This window comes from Lactuca saligna, chromosome 4, assembly GCF_052625555.1.
Source record: "Lactuca saligna cultivar CGN05327 chromosome 4, ASM5262555v1, whole genome shotgun sequence".
Taxonomy (NCBI): Eukaryota; Viridiplantae; Streptophyta; class Magnoliopsida; order Asterales; family Asteraceae; genus Lactuca; species Lactuca saligna.
In genome coordinates this window covers 183594172-183609255 of record NC_136420.1, presented here as the reverse complement: position 1 = coordinate 183609255, position 15084 = coordinate 183594172, and the positions used below count along the sequence as shown (strand labels likewise).

At 34.6% G+C, this 15084-nt stretch overlaps 1 protein-coding gene across 1 annotated transcript; it reads left to right on the top strand.

Moving 5' to 3' along the window:
- The first annotated feature begins 721 nt into the window (after positions 1-721).
- On the top strand, positions 722-2036 carry LOC145040374 (protein STRICTOSIDINE SYNTHASE-LIKE 11-like). The gene is made up of 3 exons (XM_078988311.1): positions 722-978; positions 1096-1350; positions 1553-2036. The coding sequence occupies exons 1-3, from the start codon at positions 722-724 to the stop codon at positions 2034-2036; spliced, it is 996 nt and encodes a 331-aa protein (XP_078844437.1).
- Positions 2037-15084: the final 13048 nt, after the last annotated feature.

Sequence of the window (15084 nt, the reverse complement as noted above, 5' to 3'; positions counted from 1 at the left end):
AAAAGCTCAAACCGCAGATGCAGTGTTGTTAGCGGTTTTGAGTCTAAACCGCGATGCAAACACCCTAGTTAATATAGTAACACAGTATAAAATCAAATTTTTGTGTAATGGTAGTGATTTTTGTGGAATTTTCTTTTTATTATGTATAATTAACTTTAGAATTCATGTTATATCTTTTAGTGCATTATTTAAGTAGCTTTAAGATTTTCATAATTTGCGTTGTATGTTACACATAATTTGAAAGAGAAAAAACTTTAAAAACACTACAAGTTGAGGCTTGGGCCTAGTGAGATATAAGCTGAAAAACGAACATTTAGCTTATATGTTAACGAGTTAGTCTATATGTTAGTTTATAAGCTATTATTAAATGTTTTTATGCTCTCACCAAACATTAAATTGCAATAAGCTAGCTTATAAATGCCAAACTCAACCTTAAGGTTTTATGGAACACATCCGTTTGTTTCCGGACTTCTAATCTTTATATAAAAAACTTATTTTAAATATGAACCCATAAGTAAATTTTATAAGATAATTTTTTTGGGTTTTTCCTTAAATTAGAAAGTATTTTATTCTCAATATGGTGGCGACTAGCGAATACATCACATGCTGGCCGTTATGACACCCATTCCCAATGAACACGACGGCTAATTATGCATATCTTTCGTATATAAATAGAAGCTTTGTGCAATACTCTTTCATTGCTCCCTTCATATATCCAAATATGGCTTCTCCACGAATGCAATACCACATGCTTTCCATTTTGGTCATATTTCTTTGTGCTTTTAAAACCTATGTTTCTAGTCAATTTACTAACTTTAATAAGTTAGTGTTACCTCCGGGTGTCACCGGCCCTAGCTCAGTCACATTTGGTGGACTTCTAGCCAACGGGCCCTTCACAACCATCACTGATGGTAGGATTTTAAGATGGGCAGGCCCTACCATCGGGTTTGTGGACTTCGCATACACTTCACCAACAAGGTATTTTTCAAATTATTATGTATAATTTATTAAACTTATGACACTTGAAGTATAACACATGGTCATTGTGTATGTGACATTTTTTTTTGTTAATATTATATGGAATTTTTTTTTCAGGACAAAACAATTTTGTGATGGTACAACAGATCCAGAGAAAGGACCAATATGTGGACGACCAATTGCACTTAGCTATCACCCTATAACCGGCCTTCTTTACATAGCTGATGCATTTAAGGGACTTCTAGTTGTGGGCCCCACTGGCGGGCTCGCAACTCAACTTGTGGGGGGATTTAAGTATGCTAATGGCATAGACATTGACTTATTAACAGGAAATGTTTATTTCAGTGATGGTAGTTTGACTTATGATATTAGGTAACTAATTTAACTTTAATTTTGTTGTAAAAATTAACAATGTATACTCATTTATTTGTTTATTATAGCATTCTAATCCCTTTTTTTTTTAATCCAAACACAAAAAGGCCATAATTAAGTAAAATTTTAACAGTAAAATGTTGTAGATTAAATGAAAATATGATATTGCAATGGAATATGAGCCAAATGTTACATGGTGCAGAGATATTACCAAACCAGGATTTCAACCGGATTCAAGCGGGAGGTTATTGCATTACAACCCATTTACCAGACAGGTGTCAGTTTTGCTGAGTGGTCTCTCTGGCGGTGGTGGTCCTGCCGTGAGTGCGGATGGTACATTTGTTCTTGTACCTGAGATTAATGCTAATCGGATTTCTAAATATTGGTTGGTGGGGCCCAAAGCAAATACGGTGGAAGTTTTGATACATACCACAGGGAATCCTAATAAAATAAAGCGAGCAGAAAGATTAGGTGAGTTTTGGGTTGGAATTTCGGTTGGATATATTCCAAGAATGCCTGTCATTCTACCTGAAGGGATGCGGTTCGATTCAAATGGGGTGGTGTTGCAAACGGTGTCGTTTGCTAAAGAATATGTTAATGTGCCAGTTAGTTTGGTTCAAGAACGGAATGGAAAGCTCTATGTGGGGTCTCGTTTCACCAATTTCATTGGTGTGTACTCTAACTAAACACGTGTGCCTTGTATTATGAAATAAAGTCGAAATGGTATTATATATAATATAAAAGTTCATTGAACTTAGGAACAGTAGATTTGTGGTTATTGAAGATTGGCTACAAAACTTTTTATATTCGTCTCCTTCGGTCCTTTGACTTTAAAGGCTTATACCAACTGCTATAAATTTAAGTATTTAATTTTAATATAAAAAGCATAATAATGAAATATCATTTTGTGGCACCACTTTCCAAATTTTTACACTTTTTACTTTTATTCTCTTAGTAACTTTTGTTGACCTTTATTTTACAAAACCACTTTCCAAATTTTTACACTTTTAATCTCTTATTAGTTGCATTCTAAAAAACACAATCTTTCTATGACTTATGACTTTTGTTTTCATGATGTTACAAAACAAAAAAAAAAAAAAAAAAAAAAGCACGGGGCGAAGCCCACGATTTTTTACTAGTTAAAATAAAAATGCAACGTAATATAAAGGTTGATTTAATCTTATCCCAATGTTTACTCATGTTATATTGTCTATTATGCAACTCCTAGAATTAGAGGTGCACGAATGGACTTTTTTTTTTTTTTTTTTTTTTTTTTGCTTACAATGAAATTTTAAAATTTTTAGAATTCTATCTACCTTTGTAGATTTATAATGATAAATATAAACGATGCAATTTTTGGAGTTTGTTATGTTGGAAGTATTCAAAATATTATTTTAGATCGTCTAATATGATCTTGTTATTGCTTAGAATAGGGATAATATCATAAAAAGCCTTAAGTTTGGTAGAAAAAGTCGGCTTTACCCTTCGATAGATTTTTAGTTCGTTTATACCGCAAATTTGCCTTTTTTTTTTTTTGTTGGTTTTGCCCTTGTTACCTGCAATAGCAGGTTTCCAGGTTAGGGATAATATCATAAAAAACCTTAAGTTTGGCAGAAAATGTCGGTTTTACCCTTCGGCAGATTTTTGGTTCGTTTATACCGCAAACTTATCATTTTTTTGTCGGTTTTGCCCTTGTTACCTGCAATAGCAGGTTTCAAGGTTACTATTAATTATTTTTTGCGAAAAAACCCTTAAGTTTACAAATATTTTGCAAAAAAACCTTTAAGATTATAAACATTTTTTTTTTATAAAAATATAATAAAAATTTTAAACATCATAAATAAATATAAACATTTTAAACATATAAAATATAAATATATATTCAAAATTTGATAAAACCAAATAGTTTTCTACTGAAACATATTTTTAGCTTTGCATACGGTAACTTTTATATTTGTTTGATATAAACTTTTTATATTTAAATTTTAAAAAAGTTATCTAGTTTTAATAAAATTTGAATATATTTCTTAATTAATACTTCAGCTTTTCAAAACAAAAATTAAAAAACATTTGTTAGTTAATAATTAATTATGTTAAAATAGTTAATATGAATAATATGGTATCATGTACATTTAATTAATTTTTTAAAAAGAAATAAAAATATGTTATATGTTTAAAAGGTTTGTATTTCATAAACACTAACATATCATATTTTTTATATGTTTAAATACATTATAATATTATCATATATTTTTTTTATAAAAATATCATAAGGATTTTAAACATCAAAAATAAATATAAACATTTTAAACATATAAAATATAAATATATTTGTCTAATTTATTATCTAAATATATTTATTTTTATAAAAATATGATAGTTTATTATTTCTGAAATACAAACCTTTTAAACATATAAAATATTTTTATTTTTCTTTTAAAAAAATTAATTGAATGTAACTAATATCATATTATTATTAGCTAACAGACTTTTTTTAATGTTGCTTGGAAAATTTTAAGTATTAATTAACAAATATATTTAAATTTTGATAAAACTAGGTATCTTTTTTAAAATTTAAATATAAAAATTTATATTGAACAAATATAAAATTTACCGTACATAAAGCTAAAAATATGTTTCAGTAGAAAACTATTTAGTTTTATAAAATTTTGAATATATATTTATGTTTTATATGTTTATAATCTGAAGGGTTTTTTTTGCAAAATATTTGTAAACTTAAGGGTTTTTTCGCAAAAAATAATTCATAGTAACCTGGAAACCTGCTATTGCCGGTAACAAGGGCAAAATCGACAAAAAAATGACAAGTTTGCGGTATAAATGAACCAAAAATCTGTCGAAGGGTAAAACCGATATTTTCTGCCAAACTTAAGGTTTTTTAATGATATTATCCCCTTAGAATATGATAAGCTTCCTATATCAAACTAAAATAGGCAAAGAGTCAAAAAAAGATTAAGTAAACTAATTAAGTCAACCAATTAAAGGTCAAGTGGATGATTTGAGGGAAGTTCTGTATAAATGGGTTGGAGGGACTGGAAGGTTTTTAGGTGCATGTTAGCTAAGAAAGAAGGTTGAGTCTGGTATAAATAGAGGTTAGGTATAGTAGAGAAGGGCATTTTGGAGTTGTAAATAGTTTTAGTTTTTTTAAGAGAGATACTACCTCGCGAAAGTTAGTAACATCAATAAAACAAGCAGATTCTATCCAAATTGTTTATCAATTGGTATCAAAGCAAGTTCGAGCAATAGGGACAAGATCTGAACTCCACTGCTTAGGAAAATTGGAAGGAAGATTGACATCCATACAAGCAAAATTCGAATCCAGCTTTGATTCATTAGAAGGTAATCTTCATTTAATTTCTTTACAACTCAGTAACCTATGTTAATGCAAGAAAAATTGACAAAATCATTATTGGCAATAAAATTCTTGGATCAACCTTCGCTTTTGTGAAACATTTCATCGAACACGTTAAAGACTACCATTGAATTTACAGCCATTGTTTATGGCAGAAACGTTAGATTTGATCCTAACAAGAAGAATAAGAATATTAGAGATAGGGTTAATTGTATAAATACATACATTTTACGATTTATTAAAAAAAACATTGATTTTCCCGATGTGAGTCTTTTTTTGGGCTTCCTAGGAGCTGAGGTTTCCAATACGTTTTGCGACCCAACTAGTCTCTGGCAATTTCTTGCTTTGCGAGTAGTGCGAAGTCATCATGGGTGAACTTCCATGGCCAAAAAGGGTTTTTTGTTCCTCCTTGGATTAGAACTTGTGACTTCCTGGCCTTTGACCATATTTGGAGCAAGCTCTAAGGGGTTGTTTGTTGTTTTTTTTTTCTTCGAAAAACCACTTGTCTGGCTGCACCGCACTTGGCTTTTTGCAACTGTTTGTTATTAAGACTTCTGAATTAAAAGTTGTTGCTCGTGTGTTGTGTGTCGCAACACTACACTCTTCTCTTCAAACCACTTCTCACCCCTACTTTAAGTTATATTATTCAACATAAATTTGTTTTATTTTTTTCAACATGTTTATTATTTTAATAGTATTATAAAAAACATTATAAACAATTCTAATATATTTTACATAATTTCGAAACTGTTGGTAAATTTCATATATTTTTTTTTGTGTTACATTATGTATAATTAATATTAATAAATTAGAAACATAAACACTAAAATTAGAGGGGAGGGGGGGGGGGGGATGAATACATGGGACCCTAATCACCATCCTCATCCCCAAATCCTTATTCCAATTGCAATCCCCATCCTCATCATGGAATATAAATGAATCCCCATCCCACCGCCAACGGGGACCAGGGATCTCCAGCAGAGAATCAAAGATTTTTTTTTTTTTTTTTTTTTAATTTTAATATGAAAACTTGTACATAAATAAAAACTCTAAATTTCAGTTTTACTAACATAAGCTTAAAGATTTTAAAAGACATAAAAATAGTCATAGATTGTATAAAAACTATAAACAATTTTTCTACCAAATTTAAATACATATATGAAAAATCAAGTAGAAAAAAATTATCAGAGTTATATTTGAAGTAAAATAGATAAGCCAAGGAGAAAAAAATATACAATGGTTAAATTAGATAAAAGAATAATGAAAAGTAAAAGTACAACATGCCGGGCTGTGCGACATAGTTCATGGATCACATGTAAACTGAATATATAGTACAAGTACAACAATAAACAAAACAACATTTGTATTTCATCTTGATGTTTGAATACACGGTTCTTACATATAATAGTATAGTACATGAATTGCCTTAAACAAGTAGGCAGACATAACAAAACTAGTAAAATAGATTGCCTGAAATTCATGACTAATCCGTCGTCTGATATGATTGTTTAGTGAGAGAGAGAGATAGATAGATAGATAGATAGATAGATAGAGAGAGAGGGAGAGATAGAGAGAGAGAGAGATTCTAGTTTATGTTTATAGTGAGTCCTATAACTGAGCTATGTGACTGAATATACCCCTTACAACGCTTCATTGTATGTCGTAGTAACGATTGTACATACTTATCACCCGCTTCGATTGATCGGTTGAGGTTGTAGCTAGCAACCGTATGTGGGGATGTCAACACCATATAGATCTATACATACGTATCTCGCTCCAAAGATTAACGATTATAGTTGTGTGGGTAGGCTAAGTGTTTAGACTTAGCTAATGAATAATGCCTCACTGTAACACCCTTAAACTATGGCACTTGAATAGCTCTCAGCCCTAACTTATATGTAGATAAGTTACTAGGCATAATGAATTGCATAAAGTTTATAAAAGCCGAGTATGTTTGCCTTGTACGTAAGAGTGTAATGTACTCGTTTTTATAAAGAGGTACGTTTCAAAGTAATTATCATAAGTACATGTATAAACTCTAAGTTATAACCTTTATAACTTATATATATATATATATATATATATATATATATATATATATATATATATATATATATATATATATATATATATATATAGGGTTAGGTTCATATGATACCATTATATTTTGTAAGACGGAGATACACAATCCTAGCCACTTATCTTGTAGAAAAAAAACACTTTTAAAATGAAAAATAATTGAAAATTTTCGAAAATTTTATTTTAAAATATTATTTTCTTCATTTTTTTATCCAAAAATAATTTTAAAAAATAAATAAATAAATTACCGATTTTTTGAAATATTTGTGAAATATTCTAGTAGAATATTAGAATATTCTAGTAGAATATTAGAATATTTTACATATCTGACAAATCTAGTAAAATACTAGAATATTCTAACATTCTGAAAATCCAATTAGAATATTTACAGTGTAATATTCTATTAGAATGTAACACTCTAAATCAGGTAGACCTTGTAACCCTTGAAGTATTATTAATAAGTCACAAGAGACCCTTAAGTACGCTGGGCGTACTTATAAGTACGCTTAGCGTACTTGGCAAGGAGGATTGCGGAGGGACAACACGTACGTTGGGCGTACGGGGAGTACGCTGGGCGTACGTGCCAGGATGTTTAAACCCTAATGTTCGGACTTGAGACCTATATAAACGCCCTTCACTCCTTTTAGCCTCACCCTTAACAACCTCCTTCATCTTCAAACGCCTTTGAAAACCCTAATATCCATTATGAGCACATATTGAGCCTTGAAAGTGAAATTGTGGTCCTTTTAGTGTTCATCCAACAAGAAGGAAGTGGTCAAGGAAGCTTGGAGTGTCTTCGGCTTCAAGAATCTGCTTATGGTTGACTTTGAGAAGTTCCTAGAGGTAAAAATCTTGAATCTTTACACTCAAATATTTAGATCTAGTTAGGGTTTCTAGATTGGTCCCTTTTTGTTGGTTTGGACCTTTTCTTGGGAGTTAAGCAACTCTAGAGAACAAAAATGGCAGATTTGAGGCCCCTTAGTCCTGTTTCAACACAAAAATGGAGTCTTGGTGGAAGAGTTGGCCTCATACATGGGTTAAGAAACTTGGGAAGGTCTTAATGGGGGTGTTGGGTGTTTATGAAGCATGCAAAGGCATAAAGTTGCCAACTTTATGCCTTAGGACGTATTAAATAGCTCAGATCTAGCTTTTGGACATAAAGGAATCGGGCATTAAGCATTTAATGGAGAAAGTGCTTAATCTGGTTGTACGCTGGGCGTAACCTATTGTACGCCGTGCGTACTCCCAAATCCCAGTACGTCGCACATACTAGGATGGTATGCCGAGCGTACGCAATGCAGATGCGCCAAATCTGTTTTGGGCCCTCGAACTATTTGGACCTCATGGGATTATTGGTCCTAGTGTATTCTATGGATTATTGACTATTTCATCTATTATGGGCCATAAATCTCTTGGTTGGGCCTTATTGGGCCAAGAGGCCTATTAGTAATTTTGGGCTTGGATCTTGGGCCCAATAGCAAGGGAAGGATGATTGGACCTCATGGATGGGTTTGGAGTTTAGGTTTTCCTTTGACCAATCTAAGGTCCTAATATTGATTAATATTATTATTCAACTCAGGAGGTTTCAGATTTTTAGGAAAGTAGCTTTCGTATTCGGCTGACAAAGGTGAGTCTTCTCACCATACTAATAGGTCTAAGTCGCCAAGGCCGACCCATTATGTGACCTTGATATATGTGTTAGTTATTTTGTGTTTGATATGCTATATGATTGTGTGTTTTGTATGAAAGACAATAGGAGAGCCCATGGCACTTGGATGTAAGACCATGAGGAGAGCCCATGGCTTTCCTATCAAAGACCATGGGAGATCCCATGACACTTAGGTGTAAGACCATGTAGGGGAGCCCATGGCATCCCGGAGTAAGACCCTGGGGACGAGCCCACAACATCCTAATATGTTGTATGCATGGCTTGGCTTACGTGATATATGTGTAGCTTTAAATAGCTAGCAGGATATGGGTATGTGTTTTGTGCGTGGTATGATTTGGAGAACTTAGTAAGCATTTCGCTTACAGGTTGTTGATTTGTGTCAGGTACATTTGAGCCCAAGGGCAAGGGAAAGGCTTGATGACGCGGCGTGCACTCAATCTCTCTCTTTCACAGTTAGGGTTTGGGGATACTCTGATGATTTGAATAAGTTCTAATGAATCGCTGATTTGAAACAATTATGCCAGGGATTCATGTTTTATGCAATTATGTTTTATTAATTAAAAGTGAAAAATTTTCTTTGAGAATTTGGGTTGTTACAAGTTGGTATCAGAGCCTTGGTTTGAGGGATTCGGGCACACTCTCGGGCGTGTTAGAACTTAAACTAAGGAAATGGTAATATTGTTTTCAAAAGTAACTTAAAAAGGTTTTAAAAAAGAAGTGAAAGATGAGAGTGCAACGCGCGTGATTAGTCGAGCCAAGTAAGTAGTTCCCCAATATGTTAGCCATGTTATACTTACATTTGAGCCTTGTTGATTATATGGAACTTGCTATGTGTATGCTTTTAAAATTGTATACTGTTAGAACAAAGTTTTATCAGGATCGATAGATTCTAAGCAAGTTAATAATTAAGAATGAAATAAAGAACATGAGTATGGCTTTGAATGAGTTGTATGATTAATACTTCTACACCTCAGAAGAGCTCGACTAAGAACTTCGACTGTAGAGGTGTTCTAGGGTTACAAAAATAAGAACGTAAAAATCAACTCTATATAATGCATACATGCATGCATATATATATATATATATATATATATATATATATATATATAACAACCCTAGTAATTAATCTAGAAAATCACGGATGGACAGGCCTAATCCGGATACAAAACATAAGGCCCAAGACGCAACATAAATGGACTTAACAATCTCCCCCTTTGCGTCTTTGGAGCCGAAACATCAATTCTGTTTAGCAACAGAAGACTTCTTCACAGTCTTAAACACTCTCGGTATGATAGCCAAAATATGTTACCAAAAAGTAATGTACCACCGAAGCATATCTGTGAAATTCTTCTTGTCAGCCTCTGCATTTTTCTTGCACTGATGTATTATGTTGATGATGTGCTCCAAGCAATCAGTAGAGAAGAAGTGTTTATCTACAAGAGCAAACATAAATCTATGACCTTCTACTTTGGTAAACATCACAGTGAGATGTGTTGAATCAGTTTGACCTAACTTCATTTTGTTCACATCCCTTGGCTTCGGTGTAGGCTTGACTGTTGGCTTCTTATTCATAACCTTTGCTATCTCCTGATCCATAGTCGCAACTTCATAAATGTAAGAGGCCAACATTCGCTTCAAGTGTTCAAGAATTGGCTCATAATCCGTTAGATTAGTGAGCAAAATGTTGTATAGCAAAATCCAATCATGGGGATTGAGATTAGGAAGATCTGCAAGAGAGATAGTCGACACTGTGTTTGCTGTACCACGAGTGATCTTGAAATTGACATTTATAAATCTCCCAGCAGGCGAGGGTTTGAGAACCTTGACTGTTATGATCTTCTATGCACTCCAAGTCAGCTACTGAGGTTGACCAAACTTGAGATAGAAATCAATAAGCTCACGATCAATGTTTGGATGAGGAAAAGGAACCTCCACAGTTGTATCAAAACAATGGAATGTGAAAGCCTTCCTTGTAATCGACATATCAAACTGTGAGTCCTTTGAATTATCACAGTCAAACGAAGCGACAGGTTCCAACCAATAGACAGATGGAAACTCTATAGCCTGATTGACAAGTACTTCCTTTGTCCACAAGGGAAACAAGGACTTTTTTCAATTCAAAGCATCTTCTTCTTCCTTGTTTCTCCTTTCCCTCTCCTCCGCCTCTTCTTTCTCTTGTTCCTTTTTCTTCCTTTGAAGAGCTTCAACAAGAGTTTCACCAACATCACTATCACTGTCATCAGCAGTCTGCTTTTCCTTCTCATTTGGACCAGAACTTGAAGCTACATTATCCTTCAGTTCGGTTGGATGTACAGTCTCTATTTCAATTTTCACAGTTACTGTCGGTTGATCAGTTTCTGTCTTTACAACCACTTTTGGTTGATTAACACGAACACCTTCTCCCCCTTGTTTTGGAGGTACGAACCTCTTAGAAACACCCTTCATTTCATGGAGCATGGCAAGGGCAGGAATCAGTTTGGAGGTAAGATGATTTCTGATAGTGAGAGTCAGGATGGGATCATGAGCACCAAGGAGATTGAGCAACATGTCCTTCACATCACCAACACAACTCCGAAATACAACCCTTTCGGTCTTCAATAAAGAAATTTCTTTCTCTGCTTGGGCTAACTACACCTTCTAGACTTCAATGGTAGAGGCTTGTTGAGCAAGATCTGCCTTTAGTTCACTTTCAGTTGTGAGTTCAGCTTGAAGAGAGGAAAACTGAGAATTCACTAAACATAAAAATGAAGTGTTCTCGGTTTGAAGAGAGGATCTTGTAGCTTCAAACTTGGTGCTTTCTTCCTGAAGGGATTTCAAAAACAAATCCACAGAGGCTTGTATTTTCGCTGCATTAGTATCGGCATGATTTTTCAAGGAGTCCAGAAAAATCTGAGTTGTATGAACAACCTCAGTAACATATGTAAGGTCCTTTTTACAGGAAGAAGTAGACGTATCAATAGCAGGCATGGATTGTTCAATGGATGAGGTATATTGTTCAATAGCAGTCTCGAGAAAATCCTTAAGAACCAGACCACTATAGGCCTTGCTATCTTCAAGCAAACGATCCAACTTATCATGAATGCCTGTTGAAGATAATAGAGTTGCGTCTTGGGCCCTTTTGTTTTACAACCGGATTGGGCTTGTCAATCCGTGTTCAGCTTGATTAGCCTTCCTTTTCTTAGAAAAACTGTTAGGGTTTCATTATAAATATATGCATGCATGTATGCGTATAGTAACGGTCGTCACTCTCATTGAATATTGTAAACCCTAAAATCCTCTACAGTTGACGTTCTTTATCGAGCTCTTATGAGGATTGTTTATTGAATCATTCAACATCTTTTGATTCATTAGCTTATTGTTAATTGTTTACTTAGTCATTCATCTACCTGTTTCATAGATCTAATCGATCTTTAAGTTTGTTTTAAACTCATCAATTGGTATCAGAGCAGGAGGCTGTGTAATCCATACACTTCTTTTCTGTGAAAAAGCTTCGATTAGGGTTATTCCGCATTCATTGATATTTATTGAGCCGTCATCTCATAATTGACGTATCTCAATATTTATTATCTTTGCCCTAATTCGATATATTACAAGTCTGATCTTTGAACAGGTTATTCGATCAATTATGGACGAGTCACAATCCAATCCCATCAATATTTCAAACAGCATTGGATCAACGACAAAGATTCCCATCCTCTACACCCATGATTATGAAGTCTGGGCGAATCACTTTGAAGATTATGTCATAGGATCTGAGGATAATGGATACCTCATCTGGGAAGCAATTATCTCTGGACCGTTTTCTCATTCAGCAACTTCAAGGATTATTAAAACTCAAAAGGAGTATAATGATCTCCTGAAAGATGTTAAAGATGTAGCGCAAGATGAAAAAGTTAAATTTCAGTGCAATATCAAAGCGCTAAGATTGATTAGATTTGCTCTTCAATCCGATACCTTTAGGCTGGTAAGTTCATGCACAACTGCTAAAGAGATATGGGACAGGCTACGTGAATTGTACTCTACAAATGAAGACCTTGAACACTCCATTCAAACCTTACTCTTGTCTGAGTTTGGTGAGTTCAAGCAAGGAACAGAAGAAACAATGACTCAAACGTTTGATCGCTTCAATCATCTTCTTAGCAAGATGATCAAACATGACATCGAAAGGAAGCTTATTGAACAGAAGGTTACTTTTTTAAATGGAATCAGGTCTGAGTGGAGAGCAATTGTGTCCACAGTTAAAGCACACGAGCAATTCAAATCCTATTCTTTGGCGAAACTGGTGGGCATCCTAAAATCTCAGGAAAAGATCGTGCTGCAGGAGAAAACCATGGTTTCAAGTCTGGGTTCATTAGCACTCCTGTCGAAAAGAAAAGCTGTGATAGAGGACGAAGATCTTAACGTGGAAGATTATGATCTCACATCTGAAGACTATGCTATGATGGTGTCAAACCCTAAGAGATTCATCAAGAAAAGATTCCCCACCAATAGGAACCGAAACTGGCAAGGAAGCTATAGCACTGAAAAAGTCAAAGATGAACCGAAAGCTGAAGAAGCAAAGAAGGAACAGAAGGGTGAAGGAGATTCTGGAGTGAGCTGCTATTATTGTGGAGGAAAGAACCACTATGCAAAAGATTGCGTCCTCAAAAAGATGGCAGAAAAGAATGAAGAAAATGATGAAGAAGTTGTGTTGATGAAAAAGCTTGATGAGTTAAGGAAGAAGAAATCTGCTGCTAACCCTTCCATGAATGCTTTAATTGTGCAGGGCTCGGTAGCTGATGATGAGTTCGGTGGCGTGGAGGTTTCGTTAACCGACTCTGAAGATGATGAAGTGAGGAAGCCTTCACATGGAAAGGCCTATGTAGCGAAAGAAGAGAGCAGTGGAGGAAGATGCTTGATGGTGTCCGACGTTTCTCAGATGAGAGGATACAACACTGATGGTGGGAATGAAGAAAAAGAACAGCAGAATCTATGCTTTACCGCCAAACCACTTAGCGAGCAATTCAGCGAACTTGATGAACTGATCAAGAAGGTACAATCAGTCTTTGTCTCATTTAAAGTCCCACAATGCTCATATGAAAAGGAATTAAAAAGTGTTAATTCAAGAATCTCTCATCTAGATAGTAGTTTAACTCAAACTCGGGTCACCAATTCTAACCTAACTGATCAATTAAGCAGGGTGTCTTCGAAGAGTGAGGAACGGCGGATGTGGATCGAACTGAAGGAGTCAGAGTTAATCAAAATAAAAGATGAAAACATCTATTTGCAAAGAGATAATTTAAAGCTTTTGAAACAGCGAAATGTTTTTTGTCTGATTGCCAAACGTCTTTATACTAATATTACTCAGCTTCATTTAAATTGTGAAATAAGGAAAAAGATTCATCGCATGATTTTACCCTTTCTTGAGTTTAAGGAAGATGAAATTGATGCTGATGCATTTAATTGTGAGAGTATTATTTCGTCTGAGGATGTTAATCCAACATATTTATATGGACTGGAAAAAATTGAATCTTTCATAAAATCCAAGGACCACAAGAATATGCTCAAAAATCTTTTGGATGAAAATGATAAACTGAAGCTTAGAACCGAAACTACACAAAAATTTGACTCACTGCATGTCAACTTAAGCTCGGAAAATAAAATTGATGTTGAAAATGCATCTGAGCTTAATGAGGACGATAACATGAGTGAAATTTCTGTAGAGGACACAGTTGATTGCTCAGAATTTGTCAAAAATGAACCCGAGAACCACAAAAATCTCATCTCAGAAAATTCTGTGGAATTCGCTCGGTTGTCCCAACAAAAGTCCCCGATTCTTGTAGAGAAGGCAGTTGTATACCAAAAAGTTAGGACCACTCCGAATCAGGTATACAAAGTCACAGGTGTAACCGAACATCAGACTGCTGAACTAACAGCTATTGTGAACGAAGACAATGCTGACAGCTGTGATGAGTTCTTCTGGTCGGCTCCCATTGACAATGCTGATGAAACAGTAGGTCTGTCTGAAAGGACTTCATGGAAAAGCAAAGGCAGATACGTTCCAGAACCTTTAAATAAACCTGATTGCTTCAACATGGCAAGTACCAGTGGAACAAAAGATGTCCCTCAAGAGAAAGAAATTCCTGCAAAAGAAGTCGCATCTCCAAGCAAAACAACATCGGTTCTGAGTGGTTCAACCAATGAAAATCAAAAACATAAAGCTAACGTCCATCATCAACCGAAGCAGATGAGAAGTCAAAAACGGGAAAGGAATCAGAGATACAGGAAAAATCTCTCCGAAAGAAAACAGTTTTGGCAATCGCAAAATGCCTATTTCTCACATCAAGACAGGAATTTAAAACCAGCGAAAAATCCTGATGGATCGACGGAGAGAGACGACAACCGAAAGCAGAGGTTCGGTTCTGAGCAGAGCAACAACTGAAAGCAGAGGTTCGGTTCTGAGCAAAACAACAACCAAAAACAGAGGTTCGGCTCAGAGCACAACAACAACCGAACGTATAGATTCGGTTCAGAGAATGATTTCAACCAAAAGCACAGGTTCGGTTCGGGAATTAAAAGAGGTCAAAACTCTAAAGTTGGTCCTTCCGTTAATCAAAAGCAAAAGAGTCACCCAGAA